General features: G+C 40.8%; 1 protein-coding gene and 1 long non-coding RNA gene across 4 annotated transcripts in view; one reads left to right on the top strand and one right to left on the bottom strand.

Moving 5' to 3' along the window:
• Positions 1-24,571, bottom strand: part of LOC139620197 (plexin-A1-like) — a 295,422-nt gene that overhangs the window by 43,661 nt on the left and 227,190 nt on the right. For all 3 annotated transcript variants that reach the window (XR_011690764.1, XR_011690765.1, XM_071475509.1), the window contains exons 14-20: positions 23,010-23,161; positions 21,835-21,955; positions 21,098-21,234; positions 18,495-18,662; positions 10,042-10,135; positions 6,971-7,207; positions 3,047-3,190 (exon numbers count right to left, since the gene is read on the bottom strand). Coding sequence is in view for 1 of the 3 variants with exons in the window: in XM_071475509.1 (XP_071331610.1) it covers positions 3,047-3,190; positions 6,971-7,207; positions 10,042-10,135; positions 18,495-18,662; positions 21,098-21,234; positions 21,835-21,955; positions 23,010-23,161 (1,053 nt within the window). In the remaining 2 variants the exon portion in view is untranslated. The remainder of the gene's footprint in view (positions 1-3,046; positions 3,191-6,970; positions 7,208-10,041; positions 10,136-18,494; positions 18,663-21,097; positions 21,235-21,834; positions 21,956-23,009; positions 23,162-24,571) is intronic.
• LOC139620198 (uncharacterized) lies at positions 20,467-24,484 on the top strand. The gene is made up of 3 exons (XR_011690766.1): positions 20,467-20,563; positions 21,135-21,250; positions 23,041-24,484. It is a non-coding gene; the product is annotated as an uncharacterized lncRNA (long non-coding RNA).

Here is a 24,571-nt window from a genome sequence, read left to right as displayed (position 1 = left end):
ATGTGCACGCAAACACAAACATATGAGTACACTCGAGACAAACACAGTGCATGTAGCCACACACACATACACACACACACACACAGAGCAGAAGAGATAAGAACAGACAGCTCTATTTTTTCTTCGGCTATTGTCAGACGAAGGACTAACTCCACCACCCCCGCCAACACATCGCATTGCTCCAATATTCAACATGACATTTCATTCAAAAAAAGAGAAAAGGGAGGATAAAAAAAAGAAAAATTTCAAGAGAGTTCCACCTTGGAGCTGGCTGTATCCGTTGAGAGCTATCATATTGAATTACATGGATGCGCTGTCAGTGGCTTTCTAGGTATATTGGCTGTAGCTAGCGGGGAGTAAATGTCATAAAGATATAGTGAAATGACTGTGAAAGGACATTGGTGATAAGTTTAAAAGGGGCAGGAGATGGTGGGGGGGGGGGGGGGGGTTATGTGGGTGTACTGGCGGGAAATTCAGACAAACATCCAAATATATTCACAGTGAGTGCTGCGTCGCCTGGTTGAGGTCTGACCTTCCTCAATACAGATGCTCCGGGAGATGCATGGCGATTTTGAAAGTCTGCTCCAGTCAGAGTGGATCAGGGGTTTCAGTCTGCAGTCCGTTGACAGCTCAACACAAGTAACGCTGAAGAGCTGCCGCAGGAAGGACGCACTCGTGAGATTCGTTCTTTGACTTTTTTCCTGCATTATTTCCTGCTGTATTGTAATTTTTTGGGAAATGAAACGCCAGAAATGAAAGTAACATCAACAGCGCTCAAGCCTTGGGTGGTGGTAAAAGACTATGGTACAGCTTGTGACACTTCATGTAGAAAACATGAAGTATAACTCGGTGATGATGTGATGATGCTTTCACTTGGATTTGCTGAGAGTTGGACAAAATTTGCACATCAGAGAGAGTTTATACAGTGAACGAGGTTCCAGGATTAAAGCTTAGAGACAAGCTTAGTGTCTGTATATCAGTGGCATCCTGGAGAAACAATTCTATTCTTAATACCACCTTTTATGTCTCTGTCATAACTGTAGGACAGTGCTCCACTGTTGACAGTGCCTTGTCATGGGCAAAACTGTAGCGAAGGTGCACCCTTTTCTTATCTCGTAGTAAATAATAGGCTACATAATTCAGCTGTTTGTAGTTCTTTTTTTAGTCTTATGAATAAAATGTTTCAGGTGTGCAGGATCACATCTCCTATTATTAAGTTTTGTAAAGTAGGTATATAAACCTTTGCTGAAAAAAAATCTACTTGCCATAGTAACGCAAGCAAAGTGGCAGGTTTGTCAGAGGAGGAAGCACAATATCTGCCTTCATTTGACACAGCGTGCAGCTATCACCACTCCTGAATCAGGCCTGTAACCTGGAGTGGATTTAAAAAGGTGACAGAAGCTGAGTCCCTGTAGGAGCAGGGGGATGCCTGGGGGCAATTTAAATAAGCACCCTAAAATGAAAATAGGGGAAAATAAATATGTTTTCTGCTGTTCAAAAAATGTCTTGACAGTAGCACAGTCCCTGCCTACCCATAATCCATTGCATAGACATAGAATGTGAACTTCATTTCAACAGCATTATGTTTAAGTGAGTTAATTGTTCGAATGAAGTGATTAAGTGACTGAACAACTAAACAGAAAATGAATCAACAACAACTCTGGGCTCTGGGAAAATGTGGAAAGCATTTTACTCTAGACTAAACAATCAAAAAATAACTGACAGATTAAGTGAGAACAAAAATATAATTGTTAGTTGAAGCCTCAGTCGTTTCTTTCTCTTGGCCTGTGCAAAGATGCTGATCAAGTGTTTGTTGATTCTGCCAAGCCACGTGCTTCTTCTTCGCCCGTTGCACAGTGTTGCGTGATTTAATGATGCCAATAACACACACTGCAACCAAGGATGTACTAAAAGAGTTATTTTAATATATCCCTGGATGCACCATACTGACAAAGTTGTACTCAGCAGCATTGATGTTTCAATTGCAGGAGTGAATGTGATAAAACTACTGATTTCTGAGGCGGTGTTAAAATGCTTCCAGTGTGTGGCATTTTACATAGGAACAGCTCAGTTTACATCACAGATATATGTATTTGGTCAGTCAGGCCCTGCTTCAGATGCAGCTGTGTTGCACTGCCCTTTACAGATCTGTGAATGCTGTCACATGAAAAATGGAGATGGCACTGAGGGACTTGAAAACCTCTCAAATCCAAAACCGGCAGCACCTGCAGAAGAGAAGTGCTGACGCCTGCACAGCTGTTAGTGCGGATACACTTCAGTGGATAGAAAGAAACACGGCTTCACATCTGCAGACGAGCATAAAGGTTCACTCTGGTCATGGTGAATGTATTATGTAAACAAGTGAATAATTTCCCTGTGAGTTGCGACATCTCAGAAACTCAATGGACTGAATGGACTCAGCATTAACAGCACTGCGACGGTGCATCGTCTGAAGAATTGTTCTTTTTATTTTAAATGTTCAGTCATACTAAACTTCTGCTTCCTTATTTTGAGCAACGGGCTAGCTGAAGGCCAATGAAGATCAACATGTTAATTAAGCGTTACATATTTAACAGCAGCCTCAGTGTGAAAGCTCAATGGAGCATATCCTAGATCTGTCAGAGGAAATCGTTTTGAAAAGACGTGAGGGGTAATTCACATAACTCACCATCAAGGTTAGAGTGACATTATGGGCTGAGATTGTCAGGCTGGAATGTTTTCATATTCATAAACATCAGCTACTGGGTCAGTGTGAATAAACCAGGTGGTGTTTTTTGTCCCTTTATAAATTGCTTTTTAAATAAATCTTGCAAACTGAAAACTGACCAGCTATGTTAATAAATGAGAAAGATAAGAAATTATATTATGGAAGAAGCTTCTGCCCATAATATGAAGTGAATGCACTCTCAGATAATCAGTTCAGTGCATGCGGGGACAAAATGGGACAGAAAAGTGACATTTAAGTAAAGTCAAAGTTGGGACAGGTTAAAGTGTCACTGATGGAGACAGAGATGAAGAGGCAGGGGACACAGAGCGGTGATCTGACCGTGACTTTGTGTTGTCCGGTGAGGTTGGGCCATTCACACAGCAGCTGGCTCTCAGACAGGGTGAGGACGCAGGGAGTTTCTCCAATCAGCACCGTGTAGTTGAGGCGACTGTTGCCCGGAGCTGCTGGGATCAAGTTACGACCCTAAACACAGACAGAGAGAAATGTGAGGGAGGAGAGGCCTTCAGCTCATGAATATTTTCACACAGATGTTTGTAAGACCTGGTCATATTGTTCTTAAGTCTTTATTTAACTAAGAAAATGAGCGAGATACCTTCAACACATTTTCTTTTTGAATGACATTCAACTGTAACCCTCTCACTGGTTAATCATGGAGTATCGTCGATACTCAATATTTTTCTTCTGTTAACAAATCCACCAAAAAACACAGATCTTTAAAAACAGGTCAGCTTTTTTTTTAAGTCTCAGCAATTTCCTAAAGCAGCTTGGCATTGTAGTTTATTGCAAATGTTACTCAGACAGGACTTAAATATTCAATTTATTTGGGACTATTTTCAACTGTGGATGAATACACATTTGGTGCTCTTGTGTATGCAGCAGAAGGACAACGTATGTGAAAACTTGTGGACTCACTGATGTGTTTATAAAAGCTTTGGACAACAACTATGGAGCTCCATGGAAGAGGAATAAGATACATCAGGCTTTGAATACAAACACAATCCCTGTTAGTAAGATCAGTTCACTCTTGGTCTTTTCATGGCAGTTTTGTTGACAACAAATTGTAACTGTAGAACCACATATACGCTGTCTTTGTTTATCTGATTGAGGTTTAATGTATTCTATTTTGAACTATAAATCAAACCAAAAACCCCAGAAGGAAAATAAGAGAAAGATGAAAAAGAGGCAGATAAAAGTGCACTCATGCTTACAACACAGAGGCATCAGGGTGGCACACAAACCCTCACCCACATGGACTAGTGCTGGTCCACAAACTGAAATTCAAAACTGAATTCCACACATAACATCTGTACAGCAGGAGTGTAAATTCTAACATTTGTCAATTTCACTTCCAGTTTTTCATTTCAGTACCAAGCCAAATTTGACACATACTTTGCCCGTGATGGAAGGGGGGAAGTTAGTGGTGTGAAAAGAGGGAAACCAAGCAACAGCAAGAAAACAAAAAGCAACAGGGGGAGAGATGAATACAAAGAAAACAAGATAGGAAATGTGGTAAGAAAACATCAGGAGAGCAGGAGCGAGGAGTGGAGTGAGTAGAGAAAAGATTATGAGAGAGGTAGAAAAAGATGCAAGGAATATACTCAAAAGTGAGGAAGAAAAAGGGGAACGAGCAGGAAACAGAGCGAGTAAGAGAGCGAGAGAGAAAGAGAAAGGGAGAGAGAGGAGATAGCTGCCGTGTCTCCCGCTGGCTTAGCAGTGGGACACAGAGACAGACTCCGTTTTCCAATCCCGTCGTCTCTGCAGGCTGCCACCCAGCCCCGCTCTGCAACCCTGTAAACATGCATCCCATTCCATCTCACAAACACACGCTCGCACACACACACAAACACACATGTAGAGTTCAAGCCACACATGCTCTTGAGTCACAGCCACACACAGAGCTGTTGCCACACATACACACAACAGGCGAGAAGCATCATGCGGGGACATGTTCTCAGAGACGCACAAACACACAGGAAGGCACTCAAGAAACACCAAGACCAGATAAATATTTTTTCTCTCGCTTACACACCTCAATAAAAACACACCCGACACTTCAGATGAGAAATTAATTGCGTGGCGAGCGCAGTGCATGCATCTGAGAGGAACGCTACCCCCACATCCCATCTCGCCAAATTGCATTTTTGTCCATCTCATCAGCGCTGCGACTAGGTAGGCAGCTCCACCAACAAGCCAAGCAGGAGATTTGGCAATTACTGAGAGGCTCTTTGCTAATAAATTATCATTTAAGAAATAAATTATGATGGTTACGCTGCTTTCAATTTTTTTCATGGAAATAAACACGGGCACACACACTTGCTGTGATAACAGAAGAGATAGTCAAGGCAAATTCGAGCAAGACACAGAAGCACTGAACACTACATTCAATGCAGATGTGACGCATCAATGTGATATCGATCTGAAAGAAATTAATATCAAATTGTCTCTTTATTGTGTACACTCTCATTAAAGATGTAGTAAATGTGTTTAACCATTTGATGTTCTGTGAAGCCCACACAGCATCAGCAGTTAAATGAATGATGTGATTTTACATCTATTAAATTTTGTTTTTACCACCTTTAGTTATTTTTACACATCAGCTGGTTATTTTACCTTTGTGATAGCACATATATTCCCTCTGAAACGGCCACATTAATGTCCCTCCAATCACTCCTCCACTAAATATTTCAGGTGAGCTTCAGCGTGATGATATAATGACAGATACACACGACTCGCAAATTGCCAATTAATTTCATATACTTATGTCCAATCACTGTTAATGAAAATGAAAACCAATATAATCCAAATCTCCTGGACTCTGGGCCTGTGTGCTTCCACGCTGCCCTTCCAGCGCTAGAAATTAATTACACAAATTGAAGGCAGCGTTATTTAAGAGGGCTCGGGGCTGCAGAGGAGGACCGCAGTCAAAGTAGTTGCTGTTAGTTACTGAAGGACAGAAACAGGCCTTGGAAGGTGTGGACGCTCGCTTTCAGCTTTCAATTATGAATCTGTGAGGTTTTTTTCCCCCTCTCTGAGAGGCCTTCGAACACATTTGGGTGCTTTTATTCCTTTCTTGAGAAAATAAAATGCCAGTGAGTGTGTGCTTGTTTGTCAGTGAATGAAGACTCTGCCATTATTAATACAAGATTGGTTCAATATGTTTTGAGACTCTTGTAGTCAACCAAAAGCTTTTTATTTTTTTTTTATATGGCAGCTTAGCATCCATACTGTGTTAAAAATAAATGATGTTAAAAGAACAGGAATCCATATTATTTCACTTAATTTTTCATTGTTAGCCTAATCCACCTTTAGCTCTTTACAATAAAAGAAAAATGGCTTCCTCCAGCTTTGTGCTGTACAACAATCTCCCTTTACATAAAGCAACTGATAAGCCCCACCCCTCAACAGCAGTAGGCAAATCATAGCTGAGCAACTGTAACTGTGAGGTTTGGATTTCGTCTTTTGTCAAAGTGGCGCGTATGGGACTCAATAGTGGTATTTAATCAGTCTGGAGGGTGGTGTCTTTTTTTAATGTGTTTATCTGCTCTAACATAATATCCAACTATCCAACTAGCTAACCCTAACCCTAACCCTAACTCTAACCCAGGACTAGCTCTACACTGTGATATGAAACAATGCTGTTTCCTTGTGTGCATGTCTTCTACATGGATCAGCTTTGGCTTCAGTTTTTTACCATATGTCCCACATGGTAAGCTTAACAGGCATAGCAACAGTAACTAAGAGAAACAAGGCTTAGCGAAAGGTCAGTTTAGAAGATTTCCCATCAAATCTGACCTGACACTTCCATGTAAGTTGAAGGGATGTCTGATTCCATCACAGTGCAAAACAGGGATAATCTTATATCTCTACATGTCTGTTCTCCCTAGTGCATGTGAAGGATCTATTTATGTACCTCTGAACACACTGGAGAAATGGAATTAGTTTGAAATCCACACTATAATCTAACACCAAGTAAATGTGACAATTTTCATTTCTGTTTAAGTGTCAATATCCTCATTCCCACTGCATAAATTGTCTAAAGGCAGGACACTTGAGTTTCTTCATCTCCACAGCTCCATTATAGAACAAGTCCCTGACAAGTCGAAAAGTGTTTACAAAGCTCCCTAGATAACTTCTAGCAAAGGCTGTTTGCAAGGTAAGAACAACAGATCAGAGAACTGATAAAATGAGCTGTACAGAAGTGCAAAACAATGTTTTAAAAAATAACACTGCTGCCTTTCTGACCTTAAGAATGAGCGGTGATGTGGGTTTGAGCTCCAGGATTCCAGAGGGACTCAGTGGCTCAAACACAGGGTCGGGGTAGTAGCTGAATGTCTCATTGACCACAACCAGAGCATTTACGTTGTCCATGTAGAACCCGATCTCATCTGGGCCAGTGCCAGTCTCTGAAAAACCAAGCTCTGAATCTGCCACCGATGGAGCCAGGCACACCATGACTGAGTTGTTATACACCGTACAGTTCTGAAAATGAGAGAGAGGAGAAACAAGCACAAGTTAAAGGTCCCATATTGTACAGAGTGAGACTTACATGTCCTTTTTGATTATAAAGCAGGTCTAGGTTCTGTATTAATAATGTGAATATGAGTCCACAGAGAAATGCACACACATATGTATTCAGAAAGTGTGAGTTAAAACGAGCTGTCAGGACTTCTGCAACTTTGTGACGTCACAACAAAACAGTCACCCTACTCAGCCCTGAACCAAGCCTCGCCCCTGCCCACACTGAAGAGAGGGTCAGGGCCTCTGAATCTGCTGACTGATCTGAATCTCTATGGGCTGAATGTTATTGGGAGGTGGGGGAGGCGAACTAAGCACAGAAGCTGGTGAGAGAAGCAGGAGAGAAATGGAGGGAGAGAGAGATTGGAAGATTTGAGTTGGACTTGTTTGTATGGTAGAAAATGAAGCAAACCCAGTTTGATTTTGTCTCAATTGTCTTATTGTGTATACAAAATGTTTTGAGAAGTAACAGCGAAAAAAAGAAAAGAAACTCCTCTGGCCACTCCTGCTTTTTGCTGTAAATAGTTGTATTTACCTTGGTTTTTCTATCTATTTCACCATGATATATTCAGCTTTGCAACCTGTGCTTCCAACTAAAACCTTCAGATTATTTCGTTAAGCAGGTTTGTGTTTTTTATGGTTAAAAAAACACATAATTTTCCACATCCGATTTTATGCGTTTTGCTTGTTTTTGGGTCCAACATGTTGACACAATATGTCAAAGTGAAAACAATATTGTCAGGTTATATAGGTGATGTGCTGATGTGCTGGTAGACATTTTTTAACATGGTATATTAAGGTGAAGTATTCAGAAACAGCCCTAATGTCCCACGATTCCCAAGTGTTAAAACCACAAATATATCTGCTTATGGAAATGAAAACTTATCAACAAATAAAACCAGAAAAATTTAAAATATGAGAACTTTAATGGCTTATATTGTGGTCATCAGGAGAATCTGCCATATTTAAATTTGGGGTAATGTACTGCAGATGAGCAGGGAAAAATGTCTTCAGTCATGTTAGAATGAAAATATCTACGGTATAATGAGTGAGGGCACAAATCTAAATATTTTTTCTAATAATCTCGTTATGGCTCTATTTACAAGAGTATCATGTATAAAACAGGTAGCACAGCCTCATTTTGAGATACTGAGAATAACCTTCAGGCTATAATTTTCTTTTAAAATGGATCTGTTGGGTATAATAACCCATCGTTTTTGTAAATCAATCCCCTGTGAAACTGTGATGCTGCTATACTTATTGAAAATGTAAATTGGTTGGAAATTTATGATCAGCTGTGCATTTGCTTGTACCTGAGAATATTTCACATCTTTGGAAAATTAATGAATAAACAATGCCATGGCCATGTTTACAACTGCTTGGAGGACCGTACCAATGTTTTTGCTTGTTTTAGACCAGTCACTACAAATGTATCCACAAATATTTGCATATGGAAAGGAAGCTAGTGAATAACTTGTTTTATTAATTTCAATTAAAGTGCAATTGTACATACATAAGTACAGTGAATGAAAAAAATATAACTTCATCTCATCCTACCCCAACCTATGACACCCCATCTTGTAGACCTATGTCAACACTGATAAAAAATGTAAATATTCAATGTAAAAACTTAAAAACTTGACTTATTTGTCTTGTGAATGTAGTTAGATCTTTGACATGGAGCATGGCACAGGGGCATGGGTTTTGAAAGGAATCCACACATTCAAGTTCATCGTGCAATAGTAATGCCACACTGTCAAAACTAAAAGCAGTCATGATGTTCACTGTGACCTATCTTATACAAATCTCTGCAACTTGTCTGTTATATTGCACCAAAATGAATAGGAACCACAGGTTCGTCTGGAAGGTGAGACAAATGTATTGAAAAATGTAAAACCCTAAAATGTGTTTTGGAAAATGGCTGGCAGTTAAGCACTTGTGATTTGTAGTAAATGGGCAACAACATTCAAAAATACCAGCACGGTTCTTTAAATGCAAAGTAGCTCTTTGATAGAGGGCTGTGTGGGATGCATCATGACACCTGTTTACCTCAATAAACGACAGCTTTATCTGCGGGTTGGAGTGCCCTAGTATTGTTTGAAGTTAAGTTTCCTAACCCTAACAACTAAAGAGATTCAACCCACAGTGACAATCATCAAAGTGCTTAGTCAATATTATCTATAGAACTGATGAAACTCCACAGCTCCTTCAGTGGGACTTTAGGTTTTGCAAGATTTTTTTTTCCTTCTTCTTTATTCCCCAGAAGATTCTCTGCCCCTCTCTCTCTCTCTCTCTCCCTCTCTCTCTCTCTAACACACACACACATACGCACACAAAAGGTCTCTCTAATGTTGTCTCTTTTTGTGACACAAACACTCATGTGGTGCGGTGACATTTGAAAAGCTGTGTGGCCTGAGGTAGCGTTAGATGTCTGAAGCTGTAGCCGTAAAAAGAGGAGAGGTGAGCAAAACACAGAGACGTAGACTGTCTGCCACCTTCTGCAGTGTTATAGCAGCAGTTGTCTGCAGATGTGCTTGTGTGTATTGGAGGGGTATGTCTGAATGTGTTTGAATGTATCTGAATATATGCAAATATAAAATCTGAATGAATCTGATCTATCTTTACCGTACATCACATATGCCCAGGTGTGCTGGTAAATTTGTGCATATGAGCTTGAGAATGGTGACGTGTGTTTCTGTGCTGGCTGTGTGAATGTTAAACTTTCTGTTAGTGTGTGTGTTCATACTGTGCGTGTCTGTGTGTATGTGGGGTTGTGTGTCAATCACATCAATACTCACATGAAAGGATTCTGCCTGCCCGTACTTGGCCCTGATCTTTGGCTCTCGGATGGTTGCGAGGTTGGTCCCGCTTACTGTCAGCAGAGTCCCACCACTGCAGGAACAAAAGAGAAGAGAGTGGGCGATGAGTGAAAAGAAATGCCCTGTCGGTGGGCAAGACTTTCTGCAGGGCAAACAAATCTCTGCCTGATTGAGAATATTTCTGATTGGTAGAGGCAAAATGTGATTGATACAAATATACCTGCTAAATGAATATTATTGCAGTGTGCATCTACAGGAAGTGGTGGAAGTGACAAAGGGTCCCTGAGAAAAGGGGATAGTTGACCCCATCTATCCCCTTTTCTTAGGGACCCTGTTGGGTGTGTTGGGATGTTGGGTGTCACCTGCAATTGGGGTGTGTATTTGCAGAGGCCCCGTGTGGTTAGGTTCAGGCAACGAAAGCACTTCGGTTAAGGGGGGTGAAAAATAGTAGGCTAGTTTCAGTCAAATGCTTATTAACTTATGTCTCTTATTTTGTTCTGTATTAAACTGCAATCTTTCCCAAGCCTCTGGCTGGTACCTAAATATAACCATAAACACTTTAACAATGCTATAGGTGCTGTGAGCAGATACTCCATTGCAAGAATGGATATTTAGCCAAAAACCAAAAGAAAATGAAAAATGAAAACATTTTACTGATACATTCAGATATGATAAATAACAATTAATTAACTAATTATGTTAAAAGAAAACATAATCCTCACAGCATTATGCTTCACACAAAGCATATTTGTACTTGCAAATTAGTACTATATAAATATAATTTCCAAGAGACAGGACTGGCTAACATGAAGAATGATGATAAGGAGCAGAATTAACACAGTCATTTGCAGTGTCGACAAACAAAATATTTCTAATAAAACTGTGTAGTTCAGCACTTCATGTGTCATTCCAAACTTTAGAAAATAACACCGGCCACTTTGTAGGAAATAAATAATATTTGGCTCCAAGTGTAGAGTGGAGTACCCAGGGCTTCAGGTAGGGCTCAGGGATGAACCGTTTATAATGGAGTTCACAGAGAAAAAAAAGGTAAGAATGAGAACATGAGGGAGCATATGTATGAGAGAACGTCAAAAAGATGGAGTAGAAAGAGGCTGAGTGAGAAACTGAGTCAAAGAGAAAGATCCAAAGAGATTTTTTCGCACTTTCTTCGATCACAACTCCATCCATAACTATCCATAGTAAATATGTGCCTGTCCTTGAGCCGGTGAAGGTCACTGCACTGAATCCAGTTAACAGTGATGCCAGAACTCGGCTGAAGCCCCAAGCATCCTTTTGCTGGTGAGTAGTGTGTGAAGGCAGACTCACACCTGCTTCTGTAGACACGTCTGTTTAGTTGGGTCAATTCTTAAAATATTTAATTTGTTTTTGGAGTTTGTGACATGAGGGAAGTCACGGCAAAATGTCTGGTAACCTTCAGTGGTTTACCATTATGGTCTGACCCAAAATGATTTGTGGACTTGTTTCCTTTGATGACCCCCTCACAAAGTTACTAGTGCTGGGAGAGGATCATGAAGTCATGGATGAAATAAAATTTATATCATGGAGGACTCCTGACACTTGTAAAGACAATGGAGTTACTCCATCCTTTTCACCGCTACCCTTAAATTGGATTTATAAGCCTTTCATGAAAGACGTCTTACCTTCTCGATGCCTACCTTGTCTTGCACAATGGCAGTTCCAGTTCTGAATACTCTACTTGGTTTTCTGTAAGAAGATCACTGCCTTTCACTGCTGTGCCTCTGAGAAATATAGTGTATAAGATTCCCTATTGTGTCTTTCAGCAGGTTCCCCACCACCTAGAGGAGGATATACTGTAGTCACTGCTGTCTGAAATAAAAGGCTGAGGTAATAATGTATCTTGAAAAAGTCACAGAAGTGCAGCTCCCTTCCTGGGCAATGGTCACTAAAGCATTTTTTAAAACATGGAGTGAACATCCAATGGGTATATTGGGCTTTGGTGAAGGTTGTAGTTCAAATGGCCAATACCCATGGTTATGATATCTCACTAAAAAAGGGGGGTCTCATCTCTCTGCAGATGTCTTGCTGGCTCGGGGTGAATGTAATACACCTAATTCTCTGCTCAGAGATCCCTGACTCTGACTGCTGCTTCCACTATCTAAACCTTAAAGACAAGGGTTTTTAAGATTTACTCCCTCTGTTGCTTCAGTGATGTCAGTTCTGTGCAGGGTGGGGAACTGTTCATCATCACTTCCCAGACTAAGGAAGTCTCTATTCTGTGGACAGATTTTCCACTTGTCTCCTGGTGTGCTGTTCTTTTAGTTCTTCTCACATATTGTGGAGCTTTATGTCAAAGTATAATTTCAAGTATAAAAGTATAAGTATAAAAACAGACATCTTGGTGTATCTTGACCAACCATCTTTGGAGACTGTACACTATACAACAGCTGGCGCTATAAAATAGCTCACCTTTTCTTTATCCTTTTATCCCTTTATCCCATATCTTTATCCACCATTCTTCTAGGATTCATGATAACTTGAATGGCTTTGAGTAATCCTGCGAGTCTACTTTTATTATTTCCATGTGAAAGTGATGAAGCTGCAGCATACATGAGCATTTGGAGTCAAGCAGTAGAATTTTCACTGCTTGTACCTCATTCATTTGCAAGTGGATGAATGGTGACCAATGATCCACTGCTTTTGAATTGGAGGAGTAGGATGTAATAGCTGATTTTGACAAACCTTACTGTCTCTACACCAGTGGAACTTAAGATAGAACAACATACGCTGATCCCTGCTGCCCTGACAATGAAGGCAGGATGTCCCTGTGGTAGTCTGAGTGGTTGTTAAATCAAACTAAGTTCTAAAGCTCCCTGCAACTAATCCAGGCAACATGTCCACAGGCCATTATAGAAGTCATGAAGGCAGACAAAATGACTAAAACATTATCATAAGTTATGTTCTAATGTTATGTCACCCACTGAAGCATTAGACAAGGCCTAGTCCCTGGCTTGTACCTTGGACAGCACCCTCTCCAACCCTCCACCACAAAAGGATAAACATTCCTTCAGTTATCATGTATTACCATTGAATTCTGCAATATGCAGGTGTCTTTTCATGGTAGACATTAATCTGACACTTATCCAGACAGCCAAAATGTAACAAGCACCAAAAGCAGAATAAGTGATATGGTGATACAAAGCAGAGCAAGAGCCTCTTAATATCTTGGATAGTGAATCTAGCTGGCCAAAGATGGACAGCCATCTCTCACTATAATCCAGGCCGACGTACAATAACAGCAAATGGTAATGATAGGGAAGGATGGGGTGTAAATGATAAAGATGGCTGTACCATCTCCTCCATTGTGGATAGACAAAGGGATTCAAATCTGGCTGTTCTTCTCAGCTAGGATTTTTTTTCTTCTGGCAGCTTGCCCATTACTGGCCCAGGAGAATGGGACTCATTCATTCTGAGTCTCTTTGGAGTCCTGTGATTGTAGATGTTATAGGGGGCATCAAGTCTTTTGCTGGTATTTTGACAGCTGACATAGACGCAGCACTATTTGCTTCCACTTTCACATACCATTTGCATTCACTTTGTGTGATGCTGTACTCTTTTCATTTCTACTAGAGCACTGCAATCTTCAAGACCCAAATTCAGCTCAAGCAAGTGGAAGTGAGACATTTCAAGTCACGATGGCTGAGTGCCATGAAACTCTGCCATGATGTGGTGAAATTAATTTTGCACCAATCAAGCCTGTTCTGTCGAGCAGAGTCTAATTAATGTTAAAATGTTTAAGTTGCAATATTGTAAAACTTCCATCTAAAATCTTATGATGATTTTTTTAATCTCATTCTTTAATCTACACTCAACTTTGAATGTAAATTAGTTTTCTGATGTGTGACAGCCAGGGAACGTTCTCCTGGACTCGTCTTCTTTGAGTTCGGACTATTGCCATGCCATAATATCATTTATTTAGCTGAGTTACATATTAAAAATAAATATATTTTAATGAGTATCTTAAGTTTTATGATTGCAATAATAGTGCCATATAATACCATATTAATCTGGCCCTTTAAAGCACATAGCTTCAATACCTGTATGTTACATACAGTGAGTTGTGGTTTGCTCATATACTGCATGAGATAAAAAAGTGATCTAGTGTAATAATAATACCCCTGTGCTCTTTATAAGAGAGATGAAGGCTGCAGATTAACAAGGGAGCAGTGAAGATGAGGCCATATTCAAATGAAGTAATTCTTAATTAGATGTTTATGTCATTGCCACAAATGCATCATGGGACAAAGCAGACTGCACTTATATAATACTGCCTGTCCTGTGCCTCCTCCTCCTCTCCTCTCTCCTCAGCTTGATGTATATTTGTGCTGAGTCCCTCTGTCCCTGTTGCTCCTCTCTTTGTCTAAGTGAGTCTCTTTAGCTCAGGTACATGCTTCAGGGAACAGACAACAAGACAATCAGGATAAACTCTCAGGGATAGCTGGGGAAATCCAACCTCTGTTGTTAGTGTTTCTCTCTATGTGCTCTCCCTTCCTCTCTCGCCATCTCTGTCCTCTCTTCCTGTTTTACTACTCTCTCCTTTGTCCTTTTTCTCACCCTTTTTTAACCTCTCTCACTATGACTGTCCTACATTTTTGATACATTTTTTCTAAGCTTCTTTGTGAATTGACTGGGAAACTGTTAGCTCAAGTGAAAACTTGAACAGAAAGTGGCTAACATAAATTTAAGACTAAGTTAAGGCTGAATCACTCCAGCATTTAAAGGAGCCATTTTTTTAGTTTTGTTATTGCTACATAGCTAATGTTAGCATTAACAGCTGTTTAATTACCAGTCTTTGCAAGAGCTTTACTCATCGTTGCATTTTCAACACAAAAGGTAATAACATGTCCTCTGAGCAGCGTTACTTCTCCAGCACAGGCTGGACACTACAGTGACTCAGCATCAGAAAGTGTCATCTAGGCTGGTAAGTAAAGAGCTGTTAATGGTAACGTTGGCTGAGTAGCAATAGCCAAACTTAGGAAATAGCTCCTTTAAAGCCTTAAAGAGAAATCCATTGGATTAATTACTTTAACTTTAGGTTCAACACTTGCAAATGTTGACACCTGAATTTGTGTCAGTAACCAATAGAAAGCCATACTGACAGTGCTAATGGAGAGCCAGAGAGCCCAGAAAGCTTTTGTAGTTCATTAGCTTTGTTGCACCATCTACCTCTCTTTAACCCTCTTCTGTTGTAGTGTACTCTTCCACACAGGAGGCATGATTTGCAGAGAGTTGCAGGAGTCTGTAGCAAAAACAGATTTCTTGAATCTGCACTGTGAACTGACTCCCTATACCACTGTGTGAGGACATGTGGATGAGCTCGGTTATGTCCTTCCTGGTGCGACCTTTATACTTGTTATAAAATAAATACTTTGCAGAATATTAAGGGGACTGCCTGCTTGTTGCTTGAGCAACTGTATTTAGTATGACTAGTTTTCTAATGTTTACACAGATTAAGCCGCTGCACTGGAGCAGTAGGCAGATGCAGTGCCTTGCTTAAGGGCACCTTTTGACAGCACTTGCTGAAGAAGTGGCAAGCCTCATACCCATCTGCAGTCAGTTTGGGAGAATATTTGAATATTTTGGTCCAAAATTGCTTGTCTAACCTCTGCTGCAACCCAAACAGCTTTCCTCACTGTCCCAGATGAGTCCTCCTCATTGATTTATTTTTGAAGTGCTCTGTCTTCTTCCTAAATGGAAAATCATCAGCCAAGCACAATGATAATGCACTCTCTCTCCCCCTCTCCTCCCCTTTCTCTTTTTCTATTCTCACTGTCTTTCATCCACTCTTGCTATCATCACCCAAGCACAATGATAGTACTCTGGAGGCGTGCATGTATTCACACAAAAGCAGACAAAGAAGCAGATAGGAACCAATATGATATCACATCTCAGTGGGTCGATGTTCCTTCTACCTGAGCCAACATGTGACACCATGACAGAGGGCACTGACTGAAAAGCATCAGCTAAATTAAAGCTTCCTCTACCTTTAAGGAACACACACCCTTTTTGTCACCATTTATGAGGTGTGGGTGTGTTGTTTAGTGGTTTTTCTCAGCCAGATGGAGGAGGGATCTGGGGCCAAACATCAGGGACTCTGGGAATCAGTGGGGTGTGTGTCTATGTGTATGTGCGTGCATGTGTTTTTTTTATGTGGGATCATCACCCCCAAGTGAGTTTCCTGAAGTAAAACCCTAGTTTTGAACTTCACAGGCACGCATGCACACACACACACACACACGCACGCACGCACGCACATGCACAGTGGGTGTGCAGGGCAGTGATTGGGCCTTAGCTGCTTCTCGGCCAGTCCTACTGAGCAAAGGGAACAGGGCAGGATTCATCAACACTCTTCTCTAACAAGCTCTGGATCTACCTGCTACCATCTACTGATCTACAGTCACCACAGGGAAGGAGGCAACACAGAGAAGGAAAGAAAGGAGCAGGAAGGAGGTAAAATGAGAGGAAACGGGGCTACACAGTGGCTTGTCTTAACATCTTGAAAGAATTAAGGTGGCAGGGGATGAAAACAGGCAGAATAACAGAGAGAATATATAGAAAAGAAGAACATACAGATTGGTCCATTCAGACAGGTTAGGAGCATAATACTGAAAACTCATTAATCTGGACAGAGTTTGAAGCTCTGTCACAGAAATTGCTTTGTAATAGAGGAAAACATTTCGTAGGAAAATTGTGATCCTCATTGACAGCCAGCATCAGCTCTAACAATTTAAGATCCAGGATGCAAACAGGATTTAAATCATACAAGGACCATCAGGTATCAATAATCAGTGAGTATTTGGGATTGTAATAAATACTGTGGTAGTGGGTGAAAAATCTACCACGTATGTTCCCTAGACAGGAATAAAATCACTGATTAGTCTGAGGCATATTAAAATCACCCAATGTCCCACAGAGAAAAGCTGCTGAGGTAAGGGATATGTTCTGCTGTACCAACCCAAGTATCTGTCATAAAGACCAATATGTGTGAGCGTGTGCCCTCCACTGCCAATAAATCTACTTTAATGTGAAATCCTTGCTTGTGTGCGGTCCTCCCCAGTGATGCTGCTGTCATGTTCAATGCTGAGTAGTGGAGGGTCTTAATTTATTTAGTTGGGGATATACACTGCAGCGTTGCATGACAGGCTGTGGAAAGCTGAGTAGGAAACTGAGAGTTGCATTAGTTCAGGCAGGAGAACTTTAGCCTCACATATTATCAGCTGATCAGCATTAGCTGCCTCTTCAGTCACCAATCACATTCAAACAATTAATGGGCTATATAATCTGACAAGCTTACACTCCTCATTTTGGGATCAACGAGGCTGCTGCTGCTGCTGGTTTCCTCTGCTAAAAAAAGCTTTTACTGGAGCCAGATGAAATATCTCCAGAGGCACTGTCAATTTACCTCGATCCAAACCTGCTGTCAGAGCTCATATCTAGTATTTAACTTTGCTCAAACTGCTTCAAGAACGCTTTCTCATATTTGTCCTGGTAATACTGCTGCGTCACCAGCAAGTATTATAAAAGTCAAGGTCCAAACCCTGATTTCCTGTAGCTATTAAACCCACAGAATATCCACCCTGCACTCGGTTGTCACTCCCATCTAACTGTAAATTGAAGAATCTCAATCTGTCGGTTTTTTTTCCAACAACTGCTCACCCAATTGACTTCAGACTGTGCAGGTGTATTGCTGGGGGGGCACGGAAGTGCAGTGTCAACTGTGAAGTCTTTTGGATGACTGGTTATCGAGGAAGCTTCAAACATTGCTTTTCTACATGCAACTTGTTGTAAAGAAAACAGCAGAACTACACTACGTGTGCAGAGCCCGGACTATTTACAGCACACTCAGGCCAGGGTTTTAAAAATGGCCGACAGCACTCTCTACGCCATCACCCAGACGCTACTGGAGCAGAACAGCCAACTCCAGCAGTAACATAGGAGACTGACTGACCATACACACTGCAGGGTGTTTTCCTCAGGACCCAAGCAAATGCAGTGTCCTGTGTGAAGTTGTTTGGATGATGCTCTCAATAAAGCTGCTAGCTGAATTAACGCAGGCCAAGCAGTCAGCCACTACAGACAGACTTTGAACAGTCACTGTTGCACTAATTAGTTGCACTAATTAGACAAAATTCCAGTAGGAAACAATACTTTTGGTTTGGTTCATTTATTGAGCTCCCTGCAGGAACTCTCCAACATTGATTCATTTTAGGCACAACAGCTATTTATTGCTATAACTAATCCAATATCATTTGTCAAGCTACTGAGCCAAGCAGGTTTGTGTAGAAGCCCTGCCTGGGCTACAGATGGACACTGTGAACCTAAATGGACTAAGCACAACAACAACAAAAAAAGTAGTGCAGCTAAAAAAATGATTACACAACGCAGCGGCTTACCTGGCAATGCTCCAATCAGGCTCAATCCTCAGGACCGTGGGGTCTTCAGTGTAGTTGAACTTGACTTCGGGGTTTCTGAGCTCAGCGTCATCGATGTCCACCAAGACTGACGAACTGCCTGGTGTCATACCAGCTGGTGTGACACACACTATCTCACGGGCATTCCTCCTGGATGGACAGAGCAAAGGGAGGTAAAGTTAGAGGAAGGTGATCAAAGAACATTTCACAAATTATAGCAGATTGCCAAAAATCACTGTCAACTCAGACAAGTGCTAAATTTCCACAAAGCTAAATACAACAAAGCAAAGCTAAAATCTAAACTACAGTTTTGAGCTGAGATCTGAAATTCATAAATGTTCTGCTTGTCAGAGAAATGTCTAATAAAGAGAAAGAAAAAAGAAAGTAGTAATTCACACATCAACAGAGAGAACAGCACCGAGAGGCCACAAACAATACCCAATTAAGAAGTCAAGATTAATTACTCTAAAAAAGTAATTATTAAGAGTCAATTATTACTTTCTTGTGCCAGGACATACCTTAAATACTGAGGTCCAAGCTGAAGAGTTGACACACTTAATGACTTGTGCTTGTAATTAGCAGTGTCTAGCCTGAGAAGCCAATTAATCTCATTCCCTTAAAATTGTATGCCGCTAATTTGATTGAATAAGTCCACTTGTAACCAGTGCACTTCAGCCCAAAAAGCCTGTTAAGTCCTGTAAGCTGACCAGTCTCCTGGCCTGCAGGATCACAGGACTCACAGCTGGTTCATCGCAGTAGGGGCTTTTGATCACTGTACTGCCATTCACAATAATGTATATTGTGTGTGCATTGTACTGTCTGTGGCACCATTTACAACTGGTATTAACAGATGATCTGTATGCAGATACATCGTCTGGATATTGATATTCAATCCTTGGGCCTTTGCATTTACACTTGATATAAATAACTGTTCATGTTGTCTCGTTTCTGCCTGCATAGATGTCAACATGCAAATTAGTTAGGTGGGGCTGCAGGGTTTTTGACAAACACTGCCAATCCAAGGTAATGTAAGCAATTCCATTGATGGGCATCATTCATTTTAAAATCATTTGTTTTGAGATTTTTTCTTGGTAACATGGTTACACTGATTCAATCACATTGGCTGAGATCTGATCACAATATGAGCCAGGCCATCTCCATCTCCAGATAGGATATCCAGATTCAGATTGCATGCAAATGGCATCTACAGTACATATAAGGCAGCAGTGGATGCAGTGACAAATCTTGATCCTTAAAAGAAAATCACATCTATACAAGCACTGAAGATAAAGAATGTTAATGAAGCGTAAAGTAAAATTGTAAAGTGGAAATATTTCACTTCTTTTTGCAACGAATTTGAAATAACAGAAACAGCTCTATATATTGTGACTCATATAACCCCTCCTCCACAGCTCGTCTTTCTCTTATATCAAAAGAAATGTGATAGGTTTACTGCAGGGAGGATTAGAACCATGTAAAAAAAACAGCAAACTGAAGTCATGTTTAATGAAGTTTATACCTGCTATGATTGGTGCTCTGAGAAGGATCAGCACCACCAGTCACAAACACTGGGGTTTGAAGTTAGTGTGTCTGCATGTGTGTAAGTGCGATAAATCTGTGTGTCCATGCTTGCACGTCCCACAGGCAAAATAACATTTTCAACTGCAGTCTTGTGTGCAGTCCCCAGTAGCTACATTATCTAATATGTATTTAGCACAGTTGAGTGGTGGCTGCTTTTCTGGGCCATGACTTCACAGGAGCGATGTGTGTGTGTGTGTGTGTGTGTGTGTGTGTGTGTGTGTGTGTATGTGTGTGTGTGTGTGTGTGTGTGTGTGTGTGTGTGTTTCTGTGTGTGTATACTTTAACATAGTATTGCAGTATCTATTGTGCTTCTATACACCAAGGCAGTCGCACGGAGCGGGAGAGAGAAAAAGGGAGAGCCTGTAACCATAGCAACCCCATTCACAAAGAACACAAGCCCCAGCAACTTTCATAAGATGCCACAAACACAGTCACGCAGTTAGGGCGCGACAAATAAAGACAGAGCTGAGGTGAGTGAACAGTTGTGGTGATGCTGGATTACTGTGAGGAGGCTGTGGCACAGAAACAACACTGTGACATCAAAGCTAGCATACAGTTGCTTCAGTAGAGATTAGCTATGAGAGGCTAATCCATGCATTTGACATGCTAGCAACTGTGGTGATAGTTGGGATTTTTTCATTCAGTAGATTAGGGAAAGATGGTTTGAGTGTGGACAAAGAAATACTGTGTGTTTGCAAGCAACCAGCATGTACACACACTCAAACACAAACATTTATGAACATCCTAACCTGACACACTGATTACATGCACTGATTAAATGTGCATGTAATATTTGACACATAAACAAATCTTTAAAAAGAGCATGTTTATTCATACACATATTTTCTTTTTTTATTCATCTCTTGCATTATCAACAGCACCTTCAGTTATGCTTACAAACTTGTTTGACTATTTTAAATATTCTTTATGATGTTCCCATTTCTCCACAGAGATATTTAAAATTTAATTTAGACTGACGAAAAAAAAAAAAAAGGTATCCTCACTTTTTGAAGTAGCAGGGCTGTTGTCCTATGCTGACAGACACGTAGCTGCCTGCGTTGAGGTTGCTTCCCTCAATGGTGACCCGGGTACCGCCAGAAATGGGCCCCTGAGATGGCTGGATACGGGTGAAGTACGGCGTCTGGACAAGAGAGGAAGTAAACAAGTTTATCAGCAGATGAAAACCAGATTAAATGTATTTTACTGTCTGTGCAAATATAAACTAACCTTAAGTATTACCTAATTATCATTCTCCTAAACTGAGTAAGTAGAATCAAGAAAGAATAAGAATCATGATGAATGAGATGACATAAAAACAAGTCGATAATACATATAATAGGCTATTTTAATAGGTGATATTGACAAAGTCATTAAGGCAAAACAAACAGGATTTAAAGAGCCTGAAAACAAAGCACTGGCCCATCCCCAAGGACCTGTTAATTTAGCTTTTTGTACCCATAGCGTTAAAAATTTAATGACACAATGATCATCTTTAAAAAACGATGGCGGGGAAATTAAATACAACATTAACTATGCAACTTTATAACTAAATTGTTCCTACATAATTCTTGAAATGTGCTTGTGAGATCATATTTGAGCTTCACAGTGCCATTCTCAAAGTAAATAATTTCCTTAGTTCCTGGAAGTTTTGCAACAGTGTCTTTTCTGAGTCATCATGGCTCTTACAGAACAACTAATCTAACAAAAGACGCCCTAAAGAACCTTGTTGTATGGTCCTTACCACAAAGGTGAATGGCCTTGGTGACAGGGCTCTGTAGTCATTGACGCAGTCTCTCACACACACCTCCACCTGAGCTTCTTGGACCCTGTAGCCTGTAGCGTCATTCAGCAGACACACTATTCTGTAGATGCAAAGTTGGAGGAATTGATAGTGAAAAGAAGAGAGAAAGAGGTCGGACTCAGCATAATGTTGTTGTTTCTGTTTTGGCTTCTTTAGTAACAGTTCCACCTTAATAATAAACCAGTTTGCAAAATTACCCAACTGTGCCAACAAGATAGCAAAAGCAAGGACATATTGTACATTAACCACAAACAATGGGCTATTGCATCCACATGCAACCATTTGTGTTCCTGATAAAGCACATTTTAGGGTAATTTCACCTGCAGTCCCTGTACTGTGTGATCTAGACAACCCAGAACCGAGTGAATGGTCAGTCACATGACCACAGCGGGCTTTGTATGCATAGTACACTGCACCAAATGCCTGACACAGTAGATTTGAATCCATGTCTCAGGAGTGGTGAAAGAAAGTAAAAAGAAAATAGAAGGAATCTCTCTGGAGAAGGGGAAAATATGAGAAATATGACATGTTTGAAGCGATGCAGGGACGTCAGGAATAATGTGTAGAATAACTGATATGTGTGTTATATTTGAATAGGGATGCCCTCTATCTCAACATGCATCATTTCCCAACTAACTGCACTACAGAGAGATTATTTGATCTGTGTGAACTCAATTCCTCAGCCGTGTAGGACCCAGCAGAGGAGTAAATGTCAGGAAGAAGGGATGAGAAAAATAAAGAAAAGAGCATATGTAGGGAGTAATGGAGAGGAACGACAGATAGAATTTACAGACACACAAAAAAAACCCTGATGTCACTATCTTTTCAGCTGTTGAATAAGGCTGCAGAAACGTGCTCTGGCTGACTTTTTTTTCTGTCGTTTGATTGGCCAGGAATACAGAGGTACGGGATGCTGCTGCCTTTGGTGTGCGTGTCCTCAGATCTCTGAGTGTGCGCTTCAGTGAGAGACGACCACTGTCTGTGTGTTTGCCCGCAAATGCATTCATCTGACTTTCTGCTCTTGCACTGTGCCATTTGCAGTTTGTGTACGCCTTTCAGTGCACGTGTGTATTTGCATGCGTACCAGTATGTGTATTCTCTGCTCCTTAACTTACCTCTCTGCACTCACGTACTCCTCCTCAATAGGCACACAGGGCACCTTGCCCAATCTGACGCCCATCTGGATGTCTCTGAACTGCAGACCCAGGTTCTCCCCCAGGATGGTAACCCTGGTTCCACCTTGGCGAGGCCCCGTCTCAGGGAACAACTGGACCAACAAGAGGACGAGAGAGACAACATAAAGGAAAAAGAGACAAAAGAATCAATATTTTTTTACTACTTTTACCAGTGCATTCAAACATAAATTCATATTAGCATAAGTAAACACACACAAACACACTAAGGAATCCACAGTTTCATATTTTGTCCCTTTTGAATCAGTTTAAAGTCTGTTTAAAAGTAAAGTAAAAGTAAAGTAAGTTTAAAGTCTGAGGTGAAAATGTTCCCCAAACATGACATTGCATGAACACCCTCAAACAAACACGCACACAGAGCTAACAACCCGCACAAATATACACACAAACCATACAGAATTGCCCATATCAGGTAATTCAAGTTTTAATGAAGAAAAATCACCCTCTTGGCTTTGAAAAACACTGAAAATGAGATAAAGAGAGGGTGAAAAAACAAGTTATGCTGACACACAGAACCAAACAGGCATCATCTCGGGGGGTTTAATTGAAACTTATTACGCTGGCTTGGCTTCGCCGCTGAGGCTGTGGCGCTGTAACGTACAGTCGCTCTGCCGACCTGTAATGTGATTTATCTAGCCAGATTATGGCGCGTAACGGGGACAGGTGTGGTGTGACAAAACAAATATGGTGACTGATGGACGGTGGCTGTCACAAACACGCACACACATTACAGCATGGACATGCACACACAAACCTAATCCCTAACAAGCATCACGAGGTAATTATGTATAATCTGTCCATTGCCCTGTTCCTCTGCAGTGCCTGGCTGAGCAGTCGGTGCAGTGTGGAAATGCAAAGTCAGGCGCTGACAGTACGGAGGAACAGTAACAAACAACAGACCTTGACAAATGATTTCAACAGTGTGGACCAGTTTAGAGGATGAAAAATATGCCCAGCCAGACACATGAGATATAATTCTAAACTTTCATATGTAGAAAGTCATCTGAGATCCAAACCCTTTTCTGCACCCTGCTTCAGGACCAAAGACTACACTGTTGGCTAATAAACAGAGCCACCGGAGCATTTTGGATTTCAACTGCTTATTTACACACACATGTACACACGCATGCACGTGCAATGAAAGAATATACATAATTATTATTATTACTACATGATATATAAAAAACCCACTTCCACCAGAAAATAAAAACCATAAAAGTTACACACCCACACACACTACTGTTTTAGAGACCCTCGATTTTCCCAAATGTCATTTGAATTTACAGAATTCAGTGTCTCTGAGTTTCTGAAATTAAAGCATAGAACAAATAAACAACTGGAGATTTTCTCATTGAAGTAAATTCACACTTGTGACACTCTGCAGTGGAAATCAATGTTTTTGCAAAGTTGGTACGAATACAAGTTGCTTTACTCGCCTTCTGACTAAACCTCTGTTAAACCAGTCTGTTATTTGTTTCTGATAA

Source organism: Trachinotus anak, unplaced genomic scaffold (genome assembly GCF_046630095.1).
Source record: "Trachinotus anak isolate AG129_WGS33_773 ecotype Australia unplaced genomic scaffold, CSIRO_AGI_Tana_v1 ptg000004l, whole genome shotgun sequence".
In the NCBI taxonomy this organism is placed as follows: Eukaryota; Metazoa; Chordata; class Actinopteri; order Carangiformes; family Carangidae; genus Trachinotus; species Trachinotus anak.
The sequence above is the reverse complement of the archived record's forward strand: the minus strand, read 5'-3'. Positions and strand labels throughout refer to the sequence as shown.